A 26,778-nucleotide genomic window follows, 5' to 3' on the forward strand; every position below is an offset into this window, starting at 1 on the left:
ATTATGTCCTAAACTGTGGATGTGTACCTAAATCAAATTAACAATTAACTTGGGGTCGATTGTGATCATCGTGTTTTGTTTTGTTTTGTTTTGTTTTGTTTTGTTTTGTTTTGTTTTGTTTTGTTTTGTTTTCATTTATCGAACACCCCCGCCCCATCCGTCTTGCTCATCTAAATCGGAATGGAAATATGCTTTATTATTATTACCCCGGGAAAGCGCTTCAAACCTCTTCGAACGACCTCCACTCGGACGAAGAACATATTAGAAAAGCGGCGCGCTCGTTTACTGTTACGACTTTTCTCCAACTGCTCTCTTTTACGAAGTGCAACAGAAGATTACATAAAGCGCGACTCACCCTTTTGTTGTAGCTCAACATGTGATTCGTTGTCTTCACTTAATTTGGCTGTTGATCGCACCCGTTTCTTTGTATCCATTTTATGTTTGATTATGACGCAAACTGTGACGTCATGGGTGCAAGCACCTGCATATGCGCGCGTCAGTACTTTTATGCTCAATTCGCTGTTTTTTCGTCTCACGGAAAAACGCGTGAGGTCAACACGAACCATCATTGGAGCTGCAATAATAATATTAATACAAATATTAATAATAATACTTTTAAGTATCGCAAATCCGCAAGCGTCATTTTTGGTTTGTACATTGTTTCTTGAGATCAACCTATTTCCCTTGACCTAATTCATGGCTGACGATGCCCCTAATCAGGTTAGTTTTTCTTTTTATTTCTTATCAGTATAAATCAATTCTAACAAAACATTACCTAAAAAAACGTTCATTATTGAACAAATATTGAGTTAACTGAATAATTGAATAATTAGAATTTCCTGCTTCCTAATAAAAGTATCCATTCCATCATCATTTGAACTTGACAATGACATCACCATAACCGTCTAAATTAGTTATTGAGTTATCGTCACGGTTTTTTTCCCTTCTTTTTTCACTTTTATGGTTTGTTTTAGATTATCACGAAAAATGTGTTGCTGCTACTAAAAAAAAATACACACTACTGGATGGAAGTGGGCAATATAAATTAGTTTTGCGTTTTATTAGTTTTTAATGACTTAATGATGTTCGAGATTTAATCTATAATGCATTAGTGCAATATGGGCACAATGTTGACTATTTTCTGTTTATTATAAACTGGTAAAGCATGTAAATTGGATTGCGGATTTTTGTATTTTGTAAACTTGGTAAAGAACTATTGCAGGGCAACCCGGTTTGGTCCCAATGTACAACTTTGTTTGACATTCTAATATGTGTCTCTTACACAGGAGGGCACAGAGTTTCAGGATGAGGAGGAAACACATACTTTACCCGTTGACATGTGTTACAATTATGAGGAACTTTACTCCAAGCCATTCATCACACCTGAGTCTGACATTCCAGAGAACGTCCTGTTCCTCTCGTAATTATTTTACAAATATTTGAACCTAAAATATATAAATTATTCTTTCTTTTTGTTGACACGTGTGGCAAATTAGTATCAAACTATTTAACACTCATGAAAACAGAATACCGGTAAGAGCCTTCTGGAGCAAACTAGAGAGTCTTTACATAAAGCTGTTTTTATGCCAGATAGAGCCGTAGTGCATTGATGAGTCTCAAGTAAAATCTTGGAGGTCCCATGACACATCTATTTTTTTTTTTTTAATTTAGAAAATTGATGACGTTTTATCGGGTTTGCAAGATAGTTTGGGTTTGGAATCGCCCACGTTGCCATTTTTCATCTGACCTTTAAGTGATCTAATCTCCATCTTAATTTCTTTTTTGAAGTCATTCGTTTGGCTACGACTGTGGCCGAAGAGCAAACCTCCAGCTGCTGGATGACAGAACTCTGATCTTTATAGCTGGTCAGCTGCTCATCCTGCTTGATATTTGCACCAGGGAGCAAAGGTACCTGCGCTCCTGCAGTGGTGGTGGAATTGGCTCCATTGGGGTAAGCGTACTGGAGAAACGCATATCAGCAGTAAACATGAACAACCTATATTTAATGAGAAAACCAAATCTGCCAAAACAAGTAGTGTATTTTATGTTATGTTGGAAGGAACAGTTCAAAACTTTACTATGTATATTTTCACAGGTAAGCAATAAAAAAGATTATTTAGTGGTGGCAGAAAAGGGAACAAAACCCATCCTGATAGTTTATAAATATCCTTCATTACAAGCATACCGCATTCTGAGAGGTAAATAGAACCACAATCCGTGATTGTTTTCATTATTTCCCTTGAGGGCTTGTGTCTGATCATGTGTCACCTGTGTGTAGATGGTACAGAGCTTGCATTCAGCTCTGTGAACTTTAATAGTGATGGGAGTCTTCTGGCCAGTCTGGGCAGTGAACCTGACTACATGCTGACAGTGTGGAACTGGAGGCAGGAGGAGGTGATGCTCAGGTGCAAAGCCATTTCGCAGGAGGTTTACAGAGTGAGCTTCTCCCCATACAACCCTGGCCTACTGACATCATCAGGATCTGGACATATCAAGTAAAGGACAAAATACTTCTTACTCATATGTGTATGGTGTAGTGGTGTAGTCATTAGAATGAGTTTTCGGTGTGAGAGAGGTCCTTGAGTATCCCCACAAAGAACAATGGAAAAAAAAATGGTGGTAAAAGCTTGAATAATGATCACAAATCAAGACTGCAACAGTTTGGCGAAGTGATGCAGTTATTGGAAGCGAACTCATTGCAACTTTTCAGACCCAAACATAATGACATCATGTTATTTGTCATATAATCTTTTACATAACTTCTCTTCCCAGGTTCTGGAAAATGGCCAGCACGTTTACAGGTCTCAAATTGGAGGGGCTTATTGGCCATTTTGGAAAAACTGCAGCTACGGATATCGAAGGCTACATCGAACTTCCTGATGGAAAGGTCTTTGTCCGGCTGATCTGTTTGTTTGTTTGTTTTTTGTCGGAAGGTGAAACGTTTAACTTCTAAGACTAGCGGTAACCCTGTCACTAACATTGACAATGATGACATGCTGCTAATCAAGTGTAATGATATCAAATTAGCTTAGTTTATTACGATGCCACTTTCCCACTAACACTTATTTATGGAAAATATAATTCAAAGCTCAGACAGATTTTCAAAGTCCTGCTGGTATTTTCTTAGTTAATACCTGATAATGGCAGTATAATCTAGCCATCAATCCGCTGTACATGAAAATCATCCTCTACTGGATCGCGAGTAGCAAACAACACCTAATGGTAAATGCAACGATGATTTGTTGAGACAAATCATCCATGTGGTTCAAGATTGCAAACTGTCATCTGACCATTGTCCTTCCTCTCAGGTGGTGTCTGGCTCAAACTGGGGCAACCTGCTGCTGTGGGATGGAAATGCTATTAAAGTGGAGCTCTGCAGCAAGGGAGGACATTGTTGTCACGCTGGGGTTGTCCAACCTTTTGCCTTGGAGGATGGACAGCTCATGACATTTGGCTCTGATGGAATGATCCGGGTAAAAAACACATGCCTTCACATAAACATGTTAGCTTTTGTTATTGTGTTCAGTTCATATGTTCAATAAGATCAAAAGCAGTAGAAATGCTCCATCCAGCCATCTAATCTGACAGAAAATAATATGTAGTTGTTTTTAGCAAAGTTCTGAATATTCACCCTAAATTATTAATACGGAATAATTTCAATTTCAGTATTGATGTTTTTGAATGAAACACTACATTACACTGAGGGGACAGTGGTGTCGAACTCTACTGCATTTTACTGAGACGTGATTTTGATATTTAGTTGAATTCATTTTCTGCATTATTATTTTTCTACTGTATAATGGCAGAATTTCATAATCTTGTTTTGGATCCCATTTCATTGTGCTGGTGGTCATAATGTTTTGACTGGTTGGTGTACGTTTTTTCCTTTGACCCTGCAGGGCTGGGACTTTGAGACCATCGACGCTGCTGACAGTAGCAGTGAAAACAGCAAGTTTGAGTTGGAGCCCGTAAATGAGATGGCAGTTGGGCGCCATGTTTGCATCTTTTCAGTAGTGAAAAGTTCCCAACCTGACTCTAGTGTTTGGTTCGCTCAGGTCAGTGATCACCAGCCACTTATTGAAATGCATGTTTTATATGAGCTTTGCCTCGGTTAATTTAAACTGAGTGGTTTTCTTTGTGGTCTGGTAGGATTCCAATGGAGCCATTTGGAAAGTGGATCTTTCATTTACATACACAGTAAGGTTACCCCTTACTTAATGATTTTAATATTGATTAAGGGACATGAAAAATGTGTATACTGTATAATGTTTTTGCAACATTTATTCATTCATTTATTATCTGAATTGCTTATCCTCGTTTTATAAAATACCATCAATATATTTTCAGATTTTCTATGAATTATGTTGTAAAATATGAAGGAAACAAGGAGGTATTTTTAACATTTTTGACTAAAGTGGCCAAGCAGCCATCTGTTTTTTCAGTTCCAGTTTCCAATTTATTGTCCGAAATATCAAAACAGATCTTACCGTAAAATCCCGTGCATAATATGAATTTTTTCCCCAAAAAAAGTGATCCCAAATTAGGGGGAAGTATCATACACGGGTGTTAACATGACACAAAAATGTTTCACCTTGTTTCGACATTTACCAGTGACTAGACATTACCTAGGCACCACAGAAGCAATAGTTAATGCTATATCGATCACGACGCCAACATGGGAAGAAAGCCAACTTGAAGCTAGTGGCTAGCAGCGATGGGGAGAGCTGTCGGATTACTTTTCACAGGCAGTTTAAATAACTCTGTATACTTGGATGCTGACAGACTGAACAGTTACCGTTCCTATGGATCACTTTTTTTAACAAACCACTGCAGGCTTACTCAAATGTACTGTTTTAGATGGCGAAATCACTACCGTGGTGACGTCACTTCGCAAACAATTGGTGCGTTTACGAGTTCATACATTGCAGTACTTAGCTTGGCATGCTTATTACAACCCTTCAACAGCAACACTCAACAATAAAATGCAAAACGGTTTGTTACACCATCATATCTTATCTGTTTCTACAGCCTTTTATATAAATAATCAAATGACAGATTGATAATGTGTAACTGATGTTTACGTTAAGTAAATCCAAGAGATTTTTTTCTCCGCACACCCTCCTGGCACTCTTTTCAAAATTGAGAGGTGCAAGTGGAGGAGCCTGACCAAAACAGTGAAAAAGAAGGCAATTTTCAACCACCAAGAAGGACTAAAACAGTAAAAAAAAAAATAGAGAACAACTTCCAACCATCATGTTTTATACTGTATAGTGAGACTGACAGACTGTGTTATGGGAGCACTAAAAACATGCACTGCAATATTGTAAATCTGTTAATTTTGTAATCTGGTTTGGTCAAATCTTCTGATATTCCCAGTTTATGTGAGGAATCCAAAGTAAATTGCATTCCAAAAATAAATTCCATACATTTTATATATTAAAAAATTACTGATCCTAATGTATTACGTTTTGTTGCCTGCACTGATATTAAAAGATGGTGTTTAACGTCTCTCTGAACAGACCCCTGATCCTGTGTGCCTGTTTTCCTTCCACGCTGGGCCAATCAACGGCCTTGATGTATCAAAGACTAGTTATCTCATGGCCACGACCGCTTTTGATCGTGAGTTGCTATTGCTATACTCAAGCTTGGGGACTAATGGGATACATTTACCGGCGTTATGTATACAGGACTAAAATAATAATAATAATAACTAATCTGTTACAGTTACAGAAAAAAACATATAATCAGATTACAGGTACATTTATTTGAAAATGTGGATAATTTTTGCAGGATTTTATTTCTAACAGAGATGCCAAAATCGAGTCCTGGCCCGCTCTCAAACCAGTTGCCCAAACAAGATTTCCCAGATTAAAGTAGATAACTGGTCACCATATAGTTTAATGGATCGCCGTTGCTCATCCCATTTAAGGTTTTTATTGGCAAGTAAATGACACAGGTTACTCGATAAGTGTTCATCTTAAAAGCAGTCGCTTTCAAAATGACTGGGTGAAGGGAATGGATAGTGACTGTTTTTTACCATAATCACTGGAGTACTTTTCATTCTCCATTTCATTCTTCATTTTAAATAAACATTCAAGAAACGTGTGAGCTGTCCAAGTCACACCCACTGCTGGTTACCATATGGAGTAGGCAGGCTAGCCCTGAACGCCACCTTTTAAGTAAATAATTCACTACTTCACCCACAATTTTACTATTTAAACACCATATTACCAATATCATATGTGAAACTTGCCACTGTGAACCAAAAAAATGCCTTGTTGACATCACGTATAATAGTCATTGTATCAAAATTACGAGTGAATATTTACTTGTGTGTGAGGGGGGGAGTGAAGTTAACTTCCCTTTTTTACCTTTCACTCGTTATAGCAATCATTGCTCATGAGGAAAGGTTTGAAAAACTTTCTGATGCTAGCAAATCTAATTTGCCTCATGGTTATCAATTTATCTAGCTACATCAGGGGTGTCAAACTCTTTTTTTGTCATGGGCCACGTCAATGGCTATGGTGTCCCTCAGAGGGCTGTTATGACTACAACAAATTCATGGATAACTAGTTTTGAAAGCAGAAGCCAGTAAATAATTGTTTGCTCAACAATTTACTTCGAAGGAGGGGCTGGGAACAAAAAATGCTTGCAATATCACAATGTTGTTAAAAGTTCAAACAATTTGCAAGAAACTTGCAGTCAACGCACATGATTAGCTATTGCGGGCCACATAAAATTAAGCCAAAATCCAATATATATAAATATATATCATATTGCGTTTTTTCTTTCTGAACATATTTTCAATTGAAGTAATCCCAAATTAATTGAAGGTAATCAAGTTACATTACTTTAATATAAGTACATTTTTTAACTTGTAACTAGTACTGTATCGGAATATATTTTAAAGTCTCTCCCAACCATGGCTATATTGTATAATATACATACCTACATTCTTGCAAATTGCAACAAGCTGTCACAACACGTGTCCTACCTTCTTATTTTTGTCCAGGTTCAGTCAGAGTCTTTGACTTTCTGGCAAAAACAGAACTGACCTGTAGCAGCTTCACTCAAGGTGGAACTGCTCTCCACTGGGCGCCACCTTCAGTAAGTGTAATAGTGCGAGAATACTATTTCCTTCCCAATAATGAGAGACAAAAATAAACAGCTCCTTATTTTTGTCCATCTCCAGGTGACTCAGACTGGGAATTTATTGGTGACTGGTTTTGAAGACGGAGTTGTGCGCTTACTGGAGCTTTTTGACCCCACAGGCCTTGCAGTAGTAACCAGGCACAAAGTCACGGCCCAGCTGCGCCTCAAACAAGCCTTCAAACCCCATAATGCCCCTATAAGCACTGTTGCATATGAACGCAATGGAATGGTCTTGGCCACCGGGGTAAGGAGGCTTTAGTTCAATGGAACGTTCTCCATTATTACTGCGGGCTGTTAGGATGACTCATTACCTTTAGATCAAGGGGAAGACACTAGGTTAACTTACTGTCTCATTGCAAACATATTAAAATCAACATTCTAGCTTTGTCACTACACTGCATTGTTTTTCCTAATAAAATATTTCCTCCCAGTAGAGATGAACAATCCAACCTCACTTTGTTTAACTCATTCAGTGCCAAGAACATATTTATACGTCTTGACATAAAATATGTCTTTGGGAATGAATGAGTTAATCGAGTTAATCAATATTTATTTAACTCATTCACTGCCAAGGACATGTTTGTCTTTTCACAGTCCAGCCATTCAATCCCAGGAATTTATTTATATATTTTCTTTCAATAATTTTCAAATGTTAGGGTAAAAGAGGGTCTGAAAATGTCTGGCACTGAATGAGTTAATGATTAGAATGTCCAGTATTACCTGGTTATACGTATTATAACATAAATGTTCTTTCGCTGATCTCTCATCTCTACCTTAATCCTCAGAGTTTAGATTGCACTGTGTTCTTCTTCACTGTTGGAGAAAAATATGAGCCAATAGGTTTTGTATGCGTTCCCGGACCAGTACAAGTGCTGGAGTGGTCACCTCATGCCCATGTAAGTCTGTAACTCATTTTGAAAGAGAGCACACTGACTTTTTTTTTCATCTAAGAATATATAACTAAAAACATCCCTATTTTTTTACCTAGAATGAAAACAGTCTGCTAATCCTGTGTCTAAGTGGTCATGTTGTGGAGGTACCATGTCCTGACCCTGAAACTCTGCAGACAGCCAAATCCTTTCAACTGCTTGAACTGCCCAGAAGAACCTTTCGCTTCAAAAGCATCAAATCTCGAATCAGGGTATTACATAATGTTTCCTTGTATTTTTTTTCTTTTTTACCATCAAGTTTAATTATCATATTCATGTGGCGTTCCGATGGACTAAGGGCATTTCCTTTTACACGGCCCCCTGTGTACCTGACAATTTGAAGAAAGTAAACTAGACTTAAGACCAGGTGAAATCAGGTCTAAGTTGTGGCGCAGGTGGTGCAATGTGATTTTGGTGAATTTGATCAAGGCACAGGCAGACAAATTCAGATATATAAAATCAAAACCTCTGAATCATTGCAGAAATCACTTAATTGAATTCATTATTATTATGATTAGCTTCAATTTATTAAAACATTTACATGGGCCGTAGCACAGCCATGCGGGTGGTCGGCGGGGTTCACATGCCGACATGAACAATCGGGATGGGAGACGTCTCCAAGTGCCCACTTCACAGTGGTGATCTGTGATTGTCCTGGCCAACGTCACATCAATCCGCAATTGGAGGTCTGTTTGCATGTCCTTATAAACGTACTTTGCATGCTTCAATGTTTTGAATGGACTCCAGCGAGTCTATTTCCACTTTCCAATCTAAAGACTGTGTAAGCGCCTCTCCTGAACTGAATTTAAAGGGAATGAGGGGAGCCACTTCTATTGTACGGCAAACAAGCCAGCTGTGTTCACTCCCACAACGTCGCAAATGCCCCTTCCTACCTGCGCCCGTCTACTAAAATACCAAAAGAAATTAAACTTCACCCATGCGCACAGTGAGACTGCACTTGCACTTTGCGCTACACTTGTGCAAGGCATGAAAATAATATAATTTTTATGAGTTTCATGCAACTGTGGTTTTCAGAGAGAGGAAGAAATAGCAAGACGACAAGCATTGAAGGAAAAGCTAAAGAAGGAACGGGAAGAAAACGAAATACCAGACGACGACGAGGAGGAAGAAGAAGAGCAGGAGTTGCCCCGTATTTACATCCCTGAACCTCCAAGTCCTCTCTATTGCGGTTTCTTCTCAGAGCCTGGCCAATTCTGGCTCTCAGTGGTAGGTACACTATAGAATAACACACCAATTGTTTTGGTGACGTAAAACATGTGCAGCCATCAGAAATATGGAAGTGTAATTTGGACATACCAACAGGTGTTGAATACTTTTTTTTATCATTTTTATAGAGCAGGATCAGGGATGTTTTTTGAGTGTGAGAGTTCTTGGTGATGGGTAGCAGTCCCTAACCCCTCTGTGCTACCAAATGAAAAAACATTTATTATTTTTCTCACCTTTAGGGAGGATTTGACTCCGGTTTCTTGTACCACTGTAAGTTTTCTGAGAATCAAGATGAGAATTCAGAAAAATGTCCGGTTGAGCCATTTGACTTCCTGGCTATCCATAATGCTGATAGTGACCCCATTCGTTCAGTCACCTTCAGGTATTATGTGTGTTTGTAGCTAAAATTCAGTTAGCAGGTATGATAAATATATAGGAACGCATACAGTACTTTCAGTATTTTTCATCAGGTCATACTTGTTTTTGCTTGTTTCTGCCACAGCTCCAACAGGCAGCTGATGCTCTGCGGCATGCACTCAGGCTCCATCAGAGCTTATCCTTTGAATCCCGACGATCACGCCCTAACCTCCATGCAGGCATACTGGGAATTGAGCATTCACGACAGCAATTATGGGCACCTGCGGCACATTTGTTGCAGCCATGACGACCAGTTTGTGCTGACAGCAGGAGATGATGGGAACATCTTCTCCTTCAGCCTGCTTCCTCATGAGGAGCTGCAGAAAAGCTTGCAGAAAAAAAAGGCAAAGGTTCCTTCACCCAGGGTGAGTTAACACTTTCCATGAAGAACATGACTTAGTTATCAAAAAATAAAGTTTAGTTAGTCCCCCTTGACCTTCTGGAGGAAGATCTTCCTCACCAGACATGTTGTGAACATTGCGGAGCAAACCAATTTAATCAGATAATGACATGAATTGAGCTGACATGAATTGTGCTTTATGCCTATGTAAAAAGAATTTTGACCGTGTCACTTCAGATTGCCTTTGAAAATCAAAATTACAATTGAATGTGCTTACAAGATCATTATCAGTGTTCATTTACCAAGTATGAGAACATGAGTCGTTGAAATGGCAAGAAGGGACTAATAGGCATGTACATAATGTGATAAGACACTTAAAGCAGCACTGGGCAAGAAATTTAAGTACAGTAGTTGAACAGGACTTCATGCCCTGAGGGGGTCTGTATCGTTTTTACTGGCACAAAGCAACTTTGAGGAGGATGGGACCAACACTGGCACACAAAAAAATCCAAATGTCCTGAATTGCTTTACGGCATACTCACTTCCTCCTTTCGCTATAAGGATGGCTCAGGATTTCACGACACTACGCGCTGGCACGCATGGGAAATGTAACACTACCGCTTTTGTCCACATGGCGCCGCCATAATCAACAAAACCTGACATGACACAGTGTTGCAAAGCAGAGTTATCAAACACTGGTAAGCCTGTAACATTTTCGGCAACAAACATGGCACATCCTCCGTGTGCTCTTACTTGAAACCTATTCTTACCACTTCTGCTGCACAACTTAGCGGACTGACGCTAACTTTGTCATCGCCACAGAGCACCATGTACTGTATTAAAGAATCAGAGGAGTCTTACAGTGAATTCAATTATTGCCACATTTGGTATTAAATTATTGCAACTTGGTGACACCCTTAGCAACAAAGGTAAGTGCATTTGGTGTTATGTATAATACCAGAACCAATTAATGTGCTAGTACAGTACATGTCATGATTGCACTTTATTTGCTGATTTTAAAATGTATCTGCGTGCCGGAGGAAATGAATGCGCAGGCCGGAAGAGTAGCCCAGACCAGTCCACAGGGGAATCGCCTGATTCTCCAGATTTCCCACTCTGGGCCTGCGTGAATCAGTGTGCTGTCAAATGAAATTAGTTTGGACCCTCTTTCTTGTGGAGCCTGGTGCTATTATTAGTATTGCTAATGTTCAGTTCTGTGTGCAAATATTGAAGAAGCTTGCTGGCATTAAGTGGAAATCGTTCACTGAGGCCGCTGCACATTCTTCTTCTAACAGGTGGGTCTGGAGAATGAAGTGTTAGCCAAAGACATTGATGATCCATCAGCGTACAGGTTGAGTATTAATAAGCACTCATAGAATTTCACAGTGTGCTTGTTAATGAAATTAAGGTTTCTTTCCTGGAATACAGCATTTAATGTTTTCAAATTGAAATGTACTGTAATAACTCCGATTCTCCCTCCTTCCAGCATAGAGACGGCCAAACAGAAGCTAGAGAAAGACCGTCAGCGTCGGGAAGCTGACAAGAAGATATTAGCCAAACGAAAAAGACTTGCTGAGCTCCAGAACAAGTTTAAAATAATGCTGAATGACAACCTTAACCTACCTGAACACATTCAATTGACTCCTATGGTATACACACACACCCACACACTACATAGGGGAACAGTTGATACACATACATCTTTCCTATAATTATTAGACATCAATGACTCACAAGCAACACGATGCTATTATTACAGTACATTATGCGTGTCTAAAAGTTGAACAGAGCCAGGGAGGATTCTTGCACTGTGCTTCATTTTGCATGCATATGTTTGTAAGTAGGAACTGCTGCTGGACCAACGTTTCGAAGAGCAAGCTGAGAGAGAGAAGACCCGGAGATTAAACGAAGTCCAATACCAGATGAGCTGGCGAGAGGAGCATTCCCATTTATCACTCAAAAAGCTACAAGACTGGTACTTTACAGATTAATCACGAATAAGGCTGGGCTCACATGCTAACCTTTCTGACGCATCTTTTTCATCATGACATAAAAACATCAAGCCTGCAATCACAATAAAAAAAACTATTTGGTGTTTGTTACTTTCAGGTTCAGTAGCTCTTCAGAGCCTAACGCCGTCACTGTGTTCGCCATCCGCACTGACCACAGTGTCTCCACCTACCGTATTCCAAATCTTTCTTCAGCCCGTCTCCAAGAGGAGAGCAGTTCAAGCAAGCCTGGTGTTGATGAAACCGCTCTGGTTCAACGCCCAAAATCCAGTGACGAATCTGAAAAAGACAGCAGTGAAACAGATGGTAAGACAGTTGTTATGTCTTTTGTTCTATATGTCAACTACTGTAAATACATATTTTATTGCTGATGTGTGCTCGCCAGAGGAAGATGCGCCTCCTACCTCTGCGTCTCGCGCTGTGGTACAGCCTACAGATCGGCAGGTGGAAAGGCTCCAAAAAGCCGCAGAGAAAGCTGAACAAGCACGGGCCAAGATTGCGAAGAGGAAGCAGGAATGGGACAAACTGTGAGTGTGTCATAAAACAACAGGGCAAGAAGATTTCACTTGAAGATCATGCTCATGCTTTATCCACTTGTTTCTCATTGGTGTCGCAGTTATGCAGAGAGGCCGCATAAGGACTGCGAAGATCCACGAGATGTACAGGCCATCTGTGAAGCCAAAGAGAACATTGGGGACTTGAAACTTAAAACAGACAAAAACTTCACCGTACCAAAACATCTACGAATGAGTGCAGACAGAAAGAAAGTTGAGATGATAAACCTGGAGGACAATGTAAATCACACACAGCATACAGTCTAATACAATGAAAACGAAATTACTGTCACGGCAGGTTTTTCTAAATGGTTGCATCCATCCCGCCAGATACAAGAGAAACAAGCTGAGATGAACAGAGAGATTGTGTCCCTGCGGGACTTCAAACTTCTCCTTTTATCAAAACTGGGAGCCCAGGATAAAAAGCTCCAGAGGATCCAGAGTTGTTTGCCATCACAGATGCACCGCCATCCACCCCCACTGCCCACTATACGATTTGAGGAAGTACCAGAGAAGAGCCTGCGATGCACCCGAGCCATTTTAGAGAGATACAGGGTGCTCAAGGAGAAAAGGTGCCGGGGATATGTTTCACATGTCAATACTTTGAAAGAAGCTAACTTTTGAGTGATGCGTTCACTGAATGCTTCATGAAGCACTTGTGATATTTTTTACTCCTCTAGATGGTGCTCTTGGTTTAAAGATAAAGACTAGTGCAATAGAAATTTATAACTTTGCCACTGCTCCTTTAAAGGGGAAGTCAACCCAAACATAATTCCTCTGAATGTCATTCAGTTAAAAAAGGGAATATCTAATGTTCAAACAGGTCTAAGGATGAAGACCTGGATGATCAAGAGAGTGGGATGAATGTGGTGGATGAGCTGGAAAAGGAGATTGAAGGAATGGAGAGAATAGAAAATATATCAGATTCATCAGCAGAGGAGACAGCAGGGGAGGATGGTGAAGAATTGAGCGAGGACGAGCTGCAAAATATGAACCAGGACACATTGCTAGACATGCAGGAGTTTCTACTGGAGCAGGTCAGTTCAGGTTTTTATTGAATGCACCGCACTGAACATCAATAGCAGTAATCCATGAATATATTGTTTTATGTATCGACTAGATGAAGAGCTCAGTGGATCAATTTGATAAGGAGCACCTGATTTGTCTTGAGAAGGTACAGATGTTGGACTGGAAGCTAAAACTTGGCAATCTCCGTCAGTTGACTCTTTATCAGGAGCTACTGCTCCTCAAGGAGGTGGACAAGAGTGAGAAAATTCTACAGGACAAGCTTGACAAACGTTTGAAGGAGGAGGATGAGTTGCTGGTGCGAAATCAGTCATATGTCATTTGAAACTGTGAGAGCCCATGCCTGTAGTTTTAAACGTATATTTCACACTTCAAAACCGTTGCTAGGTTTGCAGAATTTGACACAATATTGTTTTGGTTTGGGCATTTCTAGGTTGGATGAATATAAGCAAACTTTGCTAGCTTTACATGTAATTTCCATGTTGCCCAATGCAGACGTGTTTGTCCCTTATGTAACAGTCCGAGCTGGAGAAGTTCAGGAAGGCGCTGGAACTGAAACGTAAAGACATCACAAAACGGCAGGAGAAAGATAAATCGAATACTGCAGCCTTCCATGCCTTGCTGGGTGATGACAACAACTTTGAAGAGTATCTGACCAAAGTTTACAAGAAGAAGATAAAACGTAGCAAGAAGAAGGAGCAAGGGAGTGACGGTGATGCTTTGATCGCAGAATGTGACATAGAAATGTGTGTCCTGTCATGCAATGAATTAAAATGCTAAACTTGTTTTGCAGAGGAGGATGAAGACAGCAATGATGACTTTGACGATTATGAAAACTGGGATGATGATGACGATGACGAGTGGGATGCATTAGATGGAGATGGTGCTGTGGAGGAATGCCCTACAGGTCAGTATTTCTGTGTAGATTCTCAGTCATCTGGGTCATGGTTAGCTACAAAAGTTGAATCAAGGCAAATCGACTATTTGTGTTTGTTGAAGACGTTCCACCAATCCAAAGGATTTTTCAGCTCTAAACATCTGGTGAGGAATTTACGTGGGGTGGTCTTTGTTGTTTCTCAGTGTGGCTTGTGAAACGATCCCCTCCAGCAACAACAATATTATATACAGTAATATTAGATTGTATTGATTTATAGCACACTATTAAATTGCTTAACGAATATTTTTGATAAGCAGATCAACCCATTTGAGTAACAATATATTAGAGAGTCAGATTACCTCGATTTTTATCTGCTCATTGAGAATGAAATTAAAGATGTACTGTACTGTCAAACTAACTATAGAACAAATGAATTAGGAAAATATAGTGTAAATCTATAACATTATCATTGCTTTATCTGTCTAAATTTGCTTCAGTTGCTCAACTCCAAGCAAAGGCATCCCTCAATCTTAATACTAAACCTTTATTTGTAACGTATCACTGAATGTCACCATGAGGCAGGTATTACATGTAGACACATTATTGATGGTGGTGTGTCCATCTGGACCTACAAATAGCAGCAATAATCAGAGGTGGGCATTTTAATAAATTTTGCTAGTCCGTCATTCGTCATACGTCATTTTCATGACAAACCGAATTGTAATCGTCAGTCCATCAGTTTAGTCCGTCAGTTAGTCCGCCGGTCTGTCAGCAAAACGGGCGTCTGTCAGTGACGGACCGACGCACCATCACTGACAGAAGTGGTTAGTTACGATTACTCTGACGGATGAAAATCTACTTTCATCAGTGCTTAGTCCGTCACTTTTAAAAATGTGTGCTGTTGTCCGTCAATCGTCAGCAAAACGGGCAAACTGACGGCGGACTGACAGACCAGTCCATCAGTCTGACGGAATGCCCACTTCTGGCAATAATTATACTGATAGTATTCATGTGACACAGGTTGTGACCAAAAACTGTTTGACGATATACTGGAGCTGCGTGAACGTCGCCTGGATCTGGAGGAGCAACTGGCAGAGGAGAAGAAGAATGCAGAACAGCTGGAGAAGGAGTGTGATGCCCTCGCAAAAAAGGTCAGAGCAGGGGCATGCAGAGGGATGGTCAACGGGCGGTATATCGTTAGGACTGAATCTTTGGTATCAAACCTGTATTGTGTTATAGTTAGCATTTATTATTTTTCAAACTATCCACATGTAATTATTCTTTTTTTCATACTTTTGTTACTATGAAGTCCGACAGATGTGTACTCACCTTAAAATGACTTCCCAGGAATTCTCGGAAACTTTCTTTGGAATGAATGGAGATTTTGCAAAATTGCGTGTCAATTCATTCCAACATCCACGTTTTTGTTGGTAAATGAAAGTCAAGTAATGATGTAAGTACTTGGCAAAATAATTCCTAAAATTCCCCAGATAGACTTCTCAAGGAAAGTTTTCAGAAAATGAACCTGATACGTTCCATGTAACAGCAATAGTTTCTGCATTGTTTTGTTCATACTAACTTTTGAAGCTACGGTCCTGCAGATGAAATCCGTGAAAATCAGTCTTAAGGCAGCAGAGGATGACTTGGAGCAAGTCAACAGAGAGAAACAGCAGAAAATGAACCAACTAGATGTTGTAGTTCCCCTTCGGCTGCATCAGGTTAAGAAAACTTGCCTCAATGAATTTGGATTCATTTAAGCGAAATAAGCCGTCTTCTGCCACTGCTTGTCTCTTTGCGGATTTTCAGATTGAGATCGATCTCTCCGGCCAAGGGCCTTCGGACCTCAGCCCGGCATTGGTGCTCACTAGGATGGAGCTACAACGGCTGCAGGAGCGAGTGAACGAGTTGGAAGTGGAGAAGCAGCAGCAGACCGAGGTGTACCGTCAGGCCCGTCAGCAGCATATCAGGCTCATCAAAGAACGCAAGGAAATGAACAATGAGATCGAGTGTAAGACCAAAAAGATCTGCAGGCCTCAAGCACCCAAATCCAGAATATTCATTTGAGGTTGTCATTTGTTGCAGCGCTGGAGAAGCTGTGTCACCAGCTGATGATGACAAGGTTTGGAAGAGAAGTCGATATGGAGGTTCTGCAGACCCTGTGTGTCAACAAGACGGTTGCCGAGATGAAGCAGGAAAAAATCTTGCGAGACGTGGCACATGCCAAAGACATCCATCAATGGGATGTAAGCTAAACTTTGCATGTGTATGTGCGTCGTCTTGGATAAGTCTCACTTCTATTATTATTTTTTTCTGTTTGGGACATTTAGAGAAAAGTCGAAAGGTCTCGTGAGGCTCTGATGGTGATGACAAGGAGCAACTCAGAGCGTCTTCTCTGCTTGAATACCCTCTTTGAACAGAAGAAGGAGCTGGAGATGAAACTTTACACAAGACAAAAGAAAATTGTAATTATATTTCAGATGTGTCACACTCAGACGTGTTTGCGTGCTGTCATGATCAGCGGTCCTCAGACTTTTTCCACCGAGTACCACCTCAAATACGCACCACCACCATGTCTAATATTAAAACACAGTTGCACAGTAAGTGTAAGTGTTCATTAAAGTTATACAATGGTTTTATTGCTTAAACGTATACTTGACAAATGTTAAAATTGTAATATGCTGCACATAAAAGTTAAACAACAAAATTTACCTAAACGAATGTTCCAAATAAAAAAATATTAAATGAAGTCAACCCAAACATATTTTTTTCAAGAATATGTTCTATGCAGGACCACTAATTGAAACAAGGCATTCTGATGAATATTGCATGTGTGGGATAAAAATTAATCCACCTGTTTTCAGACATCTCTCGGGGCGGCCATTTTGTCACTTCTGTTGACTGAAAATGACATCACAACTGCTCAGTGCTCAGGTAACGACCAATCACGGCTCACCTGTTTTTTTGAAGCTGAGCCATGATTAGTCATTACCTGAGCCCTGAGCAGTTGTGATATAATTTTCAGTTGACAAAAGTGACAAAATGGCTGCCCCCAGAGATGGCTAAAAAGGTGATTTTGCTGCTTAACTCATATTCCACAAACACAATATTAATCAGAATGCCGTGTTTCAACTAGTGGGCCGGCTGGGAAAATATTCTTGAAAAAAATATAAATATAAAACCCCTCATGCAGTGATTCTTTCGTTGCCAGTAGAGGGTGGTGATGTGGATTTCACACTTTGAGAATCATTGCATACTGGATAAATGGATGAAAATCTAATTTTGACACTAAAGAACGTAGTAAAAATAGATAAAATCAATGTACTTCAATTCAACAAAAGTATTTCTGATCCTTTAGTAAATTTGAATTTTAGCAGTGCAATTGATGGTTGTCATAATATATCAGCCTGATATATTATACATAATATATATATATAATATATATACCTCCTTACTTGTGTGTACTCAGGGCAAGCAACTGCAGGCCTGCAGCAGGCGAGCAGACAGAGAGCAGATCTGGAGTCTGCAGGAACTGGTGAGAAGACAAGCTGAGCAGATAGAGAGACTATCCATAGAGATCCGCCAGCATGGACCTACTGGAGGACACATGCTTTCCACTGGCCATGCTCATCTACCGCCGCTACCTCCTCTGTCCACTCCCACAGTCCACAAACGCTCCAGAAAACGAGGAAAACTTGTACCTGGTATACAGGAAGAGGACACCAGTGAAAGTGAGACGGATGACTAAAATTGAATTCACCTGATATTAGTTTTTCATTATTATGAGTTTGCTTACCAAGCAAATCACTACCTCGGACTGCTGCTAAGCAGTAGACAAACAAAGGAAACAACCAGAGGACCCACTGTGATGTTTATAACTTCTTAACAGAATTCCAAAAATGAATGTCAAGCTCTTGAAAAAGTGGTCGTATCAGATCAGATCATTTTCAGGGGTGAAATCATACTTTAAATCATACTTAGATTTGACTTCTTATTCCCTTTGGACCAACGGGAATGTCCTCTAAAAACGTTTTGGGGCATTAATTAGCCAACAATTTGTTCATGAAAAGCAAATGTTTGGAATGTCTCTCACTGAAATACATTATAGTCATTCTGTTAGTAGGTGCATTTTTTCCTCCCCAATTTAAAGAAAGTAGACTGTGTTCTGTCTATTAACCACTAGGGGTGCTAATGTAACATCCCTTTCTTAACTACAGCATATATCATATCCAGTTTAAGATTATTTTTTATTTGTGAAAATATATATACAGTATATACCTGTTTTGTACTGAAAAAAAAAATCTTTGGATTTACTAGATTCAAATATGTACATCAGTTGCACATGATTCAAAGGCGTCATTTGAATATTTTCAATGAAAAGAGTAGAAAAATACGTCAGTCTACCGCATTTTAATCACGTGCAACCGCAAATTAAGTACTTTTTTTTTCAGTTTGCGATTGGCTGGCATCCAGTCCAGGGGTGCAGTCCACACCTCTCATCCAATGTTAATTGAAATGGATAAAGCTCAACCGTTACCCTAATGAGTAAGTTCTATACAAATTGTTGGATGTATATTCCATGACTGTGATTGGCTGAGGAGTGGGGACCAGTCCAGGGTGTACCAAAACCTCTTGCCCAAACACAGTCAAGGAATATCCACGACGCTAATGTGCAGAACAAAAGGTTTAGAAAATTGGTGATACAGTCCCATCCAAAAGTATTGGAACGGCTAGGACATTTTGTTTGTTTTTGTTGTATACTGAATATATTCGGGTTTCAGATAAAAAGATGATCATCAGACAAAAGTTCAGAATTCCATCTTTTATTTGTATGTTATTTACATCTAGATGTGTTAAACAATTCAGAACATAACCCCTTTTGTTTGAAGACACCCAATTTTCAAGTGAGCAAAAGTCTCGGAACACCTTGCACTTTTTCCCCATGAACCATGATAAAGACCTTTGTTGTATTGATATTGTCTTTCTACTGGTATTTACATTTCTGTTAGAGGTTAGAAAAAGGTTCAACAACTGTAATTAAAGTTTTATTTTCCAGTGCGGATTCCTTTGGCTTTGAAGTGGTGCACAAAAATAAAGAGTTAAATAAGATCAAAGTTTGTAAATCCCATAGTCTTTCTGTACAGTATACAGTATCTACAAGGGCTCGTCCATTAGTCCACAACTTAAGGCACATTTCTTTCATTCGTTCAGTAACAAGTGAGTCTTATTCATACATGGATAGGTTAGATGGGATATGTTTGGCCACAAGTGGGTTACATATGTACCAATGCGGAACACCTTATGATTTTTTTTTTTTTTTTTAATACTTAGAGCCTACACATGACCAGGGGGAAAAAGTGTCTTCACTGCCCTTAAATTGTGCGGTGCACTCAGAAGGACCAACATAGCACACACAAAAAGATTGTATCTTCTACAACAGTACCAAGTCACACTGCCAGAAAGTACAGAGAAATAGAAATTATTGATTGTTCTGTATACAATATCCTACTATTAAATTGATTTGGCTGTGTACTAGTATGCTGACTGACATTTTTTCACACTAGTGCAACAACTCGGGCATACTAACTGAATGACTACATGTGAGAAAAATGACACTAATTTAGATTGTGTGCTACTAGTACTGCTAGTGAAGGCTAATGCCATAGCCTAGTAGCATGTGCACTAGTGAAATGTAGTTGTTCTACTATTGTGGTCTAGTAATTGTACGAATGTGCAGAAATGTCACATTGTAAGTGGAAAAACAATCAACCAGAGAGACAGTTGTTCGAGTGCGCTTCATTGTCTTACAAGTGAGAACAAAGCGTGTAGTACATGGGCAATTCAGCACACTAACAGGACATTGAATAAATGCTCAAACATAGGGACCACTGCCTGGATGGAAATAAGACAAAATCAGTGGAGCCCTGACTCACTAGTGCTCCAACTTACGAGTTTTCAAGTAATGAGCCATTGCTCATCTATTTTTATTACCTTGTGCAGACTTGGGGCACCATTGTATGTGGCAGAACTTCATCAGTGATCACTACAGAGATGTAAACATGACACTCCCTATAAAAATGAAAATTAACACGTGACAGCTGTGGGAGTTGACATTAGGTAAGCATTCAGCTACTAGACCCGCCAAGATGTTGTGGTACAAAAAAACAACAACAACTAAGTAACCAAGTGCGCCCCACTCAGAGGGCACTCAGCTCCTGCGTCAGCCTCTCCTTCTCCCGCTGCAGCTCCGCGATGCTCTGCTTGTTCTGCTCCAGACGATCCTCCAGCCACTGCAGCAGCGGTCCGCTCACCGCCGACATCTGACTACACAGGTTCTTGGTGAATACAGATCCGTTGTGGATCTTGGTGACCGGATCCAAGTGGGCCAGGCTGTGGATCTTGCGGTATGTATCCTGCTCCTCCTGACACAGAATCCGCGGCAGCTCCACGGCCGACTCCAGGCACACTTTACCGATAGCCTCGCGCGGGACGACGTGGATGGGGATCTCCACACGCTCGTACTCGGAACCCTTTTGGGCTTGGACCGACTGGAAGCAGGTGTACAGGACGCGGCCCGTCTTGGTGTTTTTGTCCTCAATGAAGCAGGAGAAGATGAGGCCCACGAAGCCCTGATCCAGCATTTGATACATAGCCTGTGTCCGGACGTCGACGTGCGAGGGCCACACGGTGATGTGCGGATGGGAGTGGTACCAGCCCACCACCCGCATCGGCTTGCCAGTCATGTCGGCTAGCCTCTCAGCCTCCGTGGAGGCGGCAGACAGCTGCTCCGGGGAGATCTCCACCCGGTCCTTCCTCTTGTCCGAGCGGCGGAGGATGATGACGGAGTGGATGTGGACGATCCGGGTGACTTCTACTTCTCCGATACACAAACCCATCACTTCTTCTTTCTCCGTGCTCAAAGCATGATTCATGCACACCAGGAAGGCGTCCGACTCCAGATGAACCGCACTTACTGCCATTCTCTTTCTTCGAATATTTATTTGAACGAGAATGACGTTAAAAGCACTAGCACAAAAGGGAGACGGTTTTACTTCCGTGTTTTTTTTTACGCTTCAGTTTAAGCGGTCCGAGTTGACGCAGCGATCAGTGAAATGTTCCGCCCATTCAAATTTGATGATAGTGATATATTTTACAGTGTAGGCAGCAGGCTTATGTACTGACAACCACTACAGGCTGGTGGATAAATTGTACAGTACTGTACAAAATAACTTAACAAATGGTATCAGAACATCATGTGTTTGAGAAATTAGTAAGCACGTTAGCTACTGTATATGCTTACACTTTCAATGACAACTTCACTATACATAATGTACAGTTTGTACATTCTGTGTAATGAAAGGTGAAAGGTCTAATCTAATTCAAAGGTCATTCCAAAATTGGAGGACATTTTGTGCATCCCGGAAATCTAAAATAATCCATGCACAAAATGCAAATTTTTATTATATAAATTTCGTCCAGCGGACACCAACCTTTTTGAAACAGAGAGCTACTTCCTGGGTACTGATTAATGACGGGCTACCCGTTTCATACACACTTATGAAATGACAAACAATCATCAAAATAATCACCAGCAATGGATTCAAAAGGTAGGAATTGGTTAATATCAATATGCAACACTTTATTTCTACTAATGTCTTCATGTTTACATTTTCAAATGATCACTTCTACAACAGTCCTAAGAAATCACAATGTCACATCACGGGTGAGCTCCTTTTAGAACAGCCCGCGGCCTACTAATGTTTGTGGTCCTTGGGGGCTACCTGAGCTGGCTTAGTCTTCTTGGCCAATTAGCAGCTGTACAGCTAGCAAAAATTCCAACTTTCGTTTGCAAACCTGGTAGTTGAGTATGACTAAAATTAAATTAGTATTCAAATAAAATGTGACTTTCTTTATAAATAATCAATCCGTATTTTTTATGTGATTTGCAGGTTCCCGATTAGTGTGTTGTGTATCCTGAACAACAACTACGACTACTACTACAACAATATAAATGGCCAGTTTTTACAAATTGTTGGTGCCTAAAATGTCATTTAAACATTCAGTGAAGATAATGGATAGATGGATGGAATAATAATTAATATTTGTGTAGATTTCACCACCAGATGTCACACTTGGAGTTTACTGGTTGTGCATAACGGCTCATTTGGTTGACTTCAATGCAGGCAGATGACTTCAAATCCTGGGAATGTCTACAGGTATTTCTTTATATGCACTGTGATTACCAGGTGACCACTCCAAAATGTAACCTGCCTTTCCGAAGTCTGCTGGGACAGGTTTCAGCTCCCCACAATTCTGGGTAGGACGAGCAGTATTTATAGATGGGATGGCTCATGTTTGTATTTCTTATACATTGCTTCCTTTTCTTCTGTTGTAAAGACTGTTTGATTTTTTTTCATGAGTCTCGCTGCAGAGGAGACTGCTAAATAATCAATTAACTTTGTACCGGTAATTTAGTTTAAGAAAAAGAAAGCTTCTGAGCCCTAATCACAGAAGAATCAACAAACTAAATACAACCAATACTTCTATCTGTTTTGTTACAGCTGCAGCTGTTGTGAAGGAGCTATATAAATAAAGATGCATGGGATTGTAACACCCTGTCTTGAAATGAACATTGTTTGATCCTTTTAGTTTGTGGGAACGTCTGTACAAGCACGGCTCACACCTGAAATGTATAGCAGCCCTCGAACATACAGTATATCCAATTTGTATCATTGTAAAGGATGGGGCCTTTTTTTCAGAGGGCCCCAAAAATACCCGTCAGCTCATGTTTATGCTAACACACCAGGAGAGGTGTCAGGTGGTCAGAAAATATAGACCACAAAAATCCAATCCCTCGGGTGCCATAAAATAACAGTGTCAGGTGTCCTTTTCTAGAAGTTGGTGTAACGTCAAAATATTTTTAAAGCTGTTAATCTCTGTGATTGACAGTCACCTTGTCCATGGTGCACTGAAAATGACATCACAGTTGCACAGGGCTCATGTAATGACCGATGGCTCAGCTTCAGAAAACAGGTGAGCCGTGTTTGGTCATTACCTGAGCCCTGAGCAACTGTGATGTCAGTTTCAGTCGTCAAAAAGTGACAAAATGGCCACCCCCTGAGACGCTTAACTCATATTCCACAAACTTGATATGAATCAGAACGCCACGTGAAGGCACATAAAACATAGTATTGCAAGGATTTTTTGGGGGGGTTGACTACCTCTTTAATAATTAAAAAGAAGACTGACAACATTACTGCATATCTGTCAACACTGAATATTGCGTTGTTGCACTGAATTGAGCTTTAGTGAGACACTTGGCATTGTGCTTCACTGAGGATCTTTGTCATTCGTGGTGGCAGAGAGGCAACTGCTGCGATCGATCTCTGTTTTTTGGTCGGTCACATTTTAACCATGGGTTGGGATCAGCATATATGAACGACACGCGCAGAGGCACACACTCAAAGGTGAATTCAGTTAAAGACGTTTGTCTTCTGCCCAACACACACATGCATACATATGCAATGTGGCTTAATAGAGCTTTGCTTGGGCACATCATGCAAGGAAGTGTGGTATCCATGACAACTGGGTTGCAACTAATACAATTAAACATTAAAATATGAAATGAGGAGCAGTCAGTAGAAAGAGCTTGAAGAAAATATTGTTTGTCAGCATTAAAAATACATTGTAAGATTTTTTTTAATTTTTTGCTAGTGCAGAAATGCCACTCGATACACACATATATAGTAATGTTTTTGTTCAGTACTGTTAGTGGTACACAAACAATAGGTTGACGCATCTATTTCATGTGATGTAGTCGGAGTCAACGAAAAGAGAGTGCTGAGGACAATAAAGGAACATGCAGTACACCCCCCCCCCCACACACACACGCACCTCCCTACAGGCACAAAGAATCAGTTTATCCAGTTTATATATATATGTTCATGTGAGCACTCTTCACATTCCAGATTTTCTGTAATTTCCTTCATACAGCCAGATGCAAACAATACACAGAGTATTTGCAGAAAAGCAGAAACACCAATCTTGACTTGGTAATGGGATCATACAGCACCATAACTAGCATAAACACGAGCAAAAACTGCCATTTACATGATTTTTCAATGGAAGTACCTCTGTATTAAAAGTGTATAAAAACACAACAACACAAAATTGTTCACCTTCATCAGAATCAAAATACTATCATAGTGCTTGTCAACACCTGTTGAACATTGAAACAGAAACAAATAATAAGACGGTGAGAACTAGGACCCTGCAGACAGCTCACTTTTGATTTCAGTTGTTGACAAATGGTAATTCCGCTGAAATGAAGCAGAAAGCCATTTTGCTATATTCTTCAGTCTTTCGAAATTATTTAGTGAAACATTAATTGTCAATGTTCAGGTAGATACCCCTGAAAAATATTAAATTGTTATTATTATTATTTACATGAGAAAATATCCCTGCTCAATTTGGAGTGACATTATCAAAGAGGAACACCAACAGTGCCTTTTTCCCCCATAGCTAGTGAATTTGAGCTCATTTTATTTAATATATTTCATTATTCTTACAGGGAGATTAATATACTCTATACTACATGCCAAAGAATTGACAGGTAGTATTTTCTTGTAACTCGCAATCAAAAACGCATGCAGAAAAAACTTTCAATTTTCCGAGGTGTGCCTGAATGCGTCAACAACGTCAACCCTCCACCCCAGGAAAAGCGATCTTCCTCCATAATTCTGAGGTCCACTTGTTAGTAGGTCCAACAGCAGACACCTAAACCGACTTCTGTGCACCACTGTGCGCGGAATTCCCTCTCCATAAGGACCGTGGGAGCGATGCGACGTCTTGGAGGAGGAGGAAGAGGAGACGAACTGGCCAGAGAGCAGCAGCCACCTGCGAGGGAGATCTGAGTTTGTTCCTCTAACGCCAAAGCAAGGTAAGAGCATGAGACGAAACGTGTTCGCAATCCGTTCGCAGCGACTCACACGCCCGATACAGCTGCCTCGTTGGCGGGGGGGGTGCTTACTGGAGCGTTTCCGTGTTACTTGTGGCTTCGAGCATCAGTGGAAGGCAGGCAGCGGGCTATGAGTCATAACCCGGCAAGCGCAGGGCTGATTTGGGCTCAGCTGTGGAGTGGAACAGCGGCTCTGCAGCATCTCATAGACAGTTTATTTATTTATTTATGTATTTATTTATTTATTTAAAATAGCATGCTGCACCTGCAACAAACCGACCTAATACAAACAAACAAACAAACAAACAAACAAAAACTGTGATGCCAAATGTTTGTCTTGACATGACACTATGGATCTCAGAGCACATTGTCATTGAATTTCAATTTGGTTTTGAAGAAATTAAATGAGTGATAAAATGGGCTTTTAGGCAGCACGTGCAATTTATCTTTGTGCAACCTCGGCTGCAAGGGCATAAATAGATTGTGAGTCTTGGATCAACAGTTGGGGCTTGATGCTTTCTGGTTTTATAAAAAACGGTATGCAAATCCAGACTTTTAACAATCTGTTAGGAATCATTTCAAATATTAAATGTTTGAAGTGGGATACTGTGGCATAAAACAATAGTTGCTTTGCTTGGTTCCAAGAGGAAATCCAATCTGTTGCAATCAAATTATCTCCAAGACTAAACCAACTTAACCTTTACCTTTTCCACTGGATGTTGTGTGCTGCACTGCATCGTGGGAGATAATCAATGTAAAATCACTAGACTTCACATGCAACACATTTCTATAAAGTGTAGGACATTTAGTGACATTTATTTTTTCACACAACACTGATTATATCTAGAATTTTACTGCATGGTGTCGCTTCATAATTCTCCATCTTGATAGAACTTTGGCAGAACCCTTTGACTTGTTGCGAACAGTCTAGATTAGTTGTGGTGTGCTGTGTCGGTCATCACTAGTACACCACACACAAGGAAGAACATTAAGCGTATACTTCGAACAGTAAGCATATACTTTTCCTTTCCATGTGTATGGTCCCCCAAAAATAAAAATGCTCTGGAAAAGTAGTTGCTCCCCAAATGTAATGAAATACATCATATTGTTGCTGTCCTGTGAAAAACACTAAAGCAATTTCCCCCCCCATTTTTATTACTTTTTAATTAAACGTAACAGACATCCCATTAACGTGAACATTAAAAAAGGTTCCAAAATTGGACTTACAGTATGTTTTTCACAGGGTAGTGACAATATTACCATACCAAGCTGAATGCCTGCTTAACAAGCAAT

The 26,778-nt window shown here is 40.1% G+C and overlaps 3 protein-coding genes across 7 annotated transcripts in view; 2 read left to right on the top strand and 1 right to left on the bottom strand.

Moving 5' to 3' along the window:
* Window positions 1–389: 389 nt before the first annotated feature.
* On the top strand, window positions 390–19,059 carry LOC147135228 (cilia- and flagella-associated protein 44-like). Of its 3 annotated transcripts, XM_086053760.1 has the most exons (34): window positions 390–720; window positions 1,287–1,420; window positions 1,789–1,951; window positions 2,096–2,198; window positions 2,279–2,495; window positions 2,773–2,887; window positions 3,309–3,473; window positions 3,900–4,055; window positions 4,150–4,197; window positions 5,520–5,619; window positions 7,013–7,107; window positions 7,193–7,396; window positions 7,938–8,048; window positions 8,141–8,293; window positions 9,117–9,308; window positions 9,548–9,690; window positions 9,811–10,090; window positions 11,361–11,416; window positions 11,552–11,714; window positions 11,910–12,040; window positions 12,175–12,380; window positions 12,460–12,601; window positions 12,691–12,868; window positions 12,959–13,200; window positions 13,452–13,665; window positions 13,749–13,952; window positions 14,174–14,366; window positions 14,448–14,561; window positions 15,552–15,682; window positions 16,133–16,249; window positions 16,338–16,539; window positions 16,614–16,774; window positions 16,859–16,993; window positions 17,998–19,059. In XM_086053760.1, the coding sequence occupies exons 1-34, from the start codon at window positions 697–699 to the stop codon at window positions 18,274–18,276; spliced, it is 5,271 nt and encodes a 1,756-aa protein (XP_085909886.1). In that variant the 5' UTR covers window positions 390–696; the 3' UTR covers window positions 18,277–19,059. The 3 variants fall into 3 exon arrangements, with proteins under 3 accessions (XP_085909886.1, XP_085909887.1, XP_085909888.1); XM_086053761.1 differs by lacking the exon at window positions 16,133–16,249; XM_086053762.1 differs by lacking the exons at window positions 16,338–16,539; window positions 16,614–16,774; window positions 16,859–16,993; window positions 17,998–19,059 and adding an exon at window positions 15,879–15,984 and having other exon boundaries at window positions 16,119–16,152.
* Window positions 19,060–19,335: 276 nt separating this feature from the next.
* Window positions 19,336–21,635, bottom strand: brcc3 (BRCA1/BRCA2-containing complex, subunit 3). Its single transcript, XM_086053769.1, has one exon. It carries the CDS (start codon window positions 21,506–21,508, stop codon window positions 20,726–20,728), a length of 783 nt encoding a protein of 260 aa, XP_085909895.1. The 5' UTR covers window positions 21,509–21,635; the 3' UTR covers window positions 19,336–20,725.
* A 3,513-nt stretch (window positions 21,636–25,148) lies between these two features.
* Window positions 25,149–26,778, top strand: part of rab27b (RAB27B, member RAS oncogene family) — a 47,416-nt gene continuing 45,786 nt past the window's right edge. Inside the window, exon 1 of one of the 3 annotated variants that reach the window (XM_086054055.1) lies at window positions 25,149–25,467. The gene's annotated coding sequence lies outside the window, so the exon portion shown is untranslated. The remainder of the gene's footprint in view (window positions 25,468–26,778) is intronic. The other 2 variants (XM_086054053.1, XM_086054051.1) reach the window with 2 other exon arrangements.

The sequence above is a fragment of the Filicampus tigris genome, chromosome 15 (assembly GCF_054856515.1).
Source record: "Filicampus tigris isolate MCC_2025a chromosome 15, RoL_Ftig_1.0, whole genome shotgun sequence".
In the NCBI taxonomy this organism is placed as follows: domain Eukaryota; kingdom Metazoa; phylum Chordata; class Actinopteri; order Syngnathiformes; family Syngnathidae; genus Filicampus; species Filicampus tigris.

Bases quoted from the DNA above. Each gene is read 5' to 3' on its own strand.
- brcc3 (XM_086053769.1), bottom strand. From the start codon at position 21,508: ATGGCAGTAAGTGCGGTTCATCTGGAGTCGGACGCCTTCCTGGTGTGC.
- LOC147135228 (XM_086053760.1), top strand. From the start codon at position 697: ATGGCTGACGATGCCCCTAATCAG. The intron at 12,041-12,174 runs GTACTTTACAGA...TGTTACTTTCAG, and splicing joins CTCAAAAAGCTACAAGACTG to GTTCAGTAGCTCTTCAGAGC. The intron at 14,562-15,551 runs GTCAGTATTTCT...CATGTGACACAG, and splicing joins TGTGGAGGAATGCCCTACAG to GTTGTGACCAAAAACTGTTT.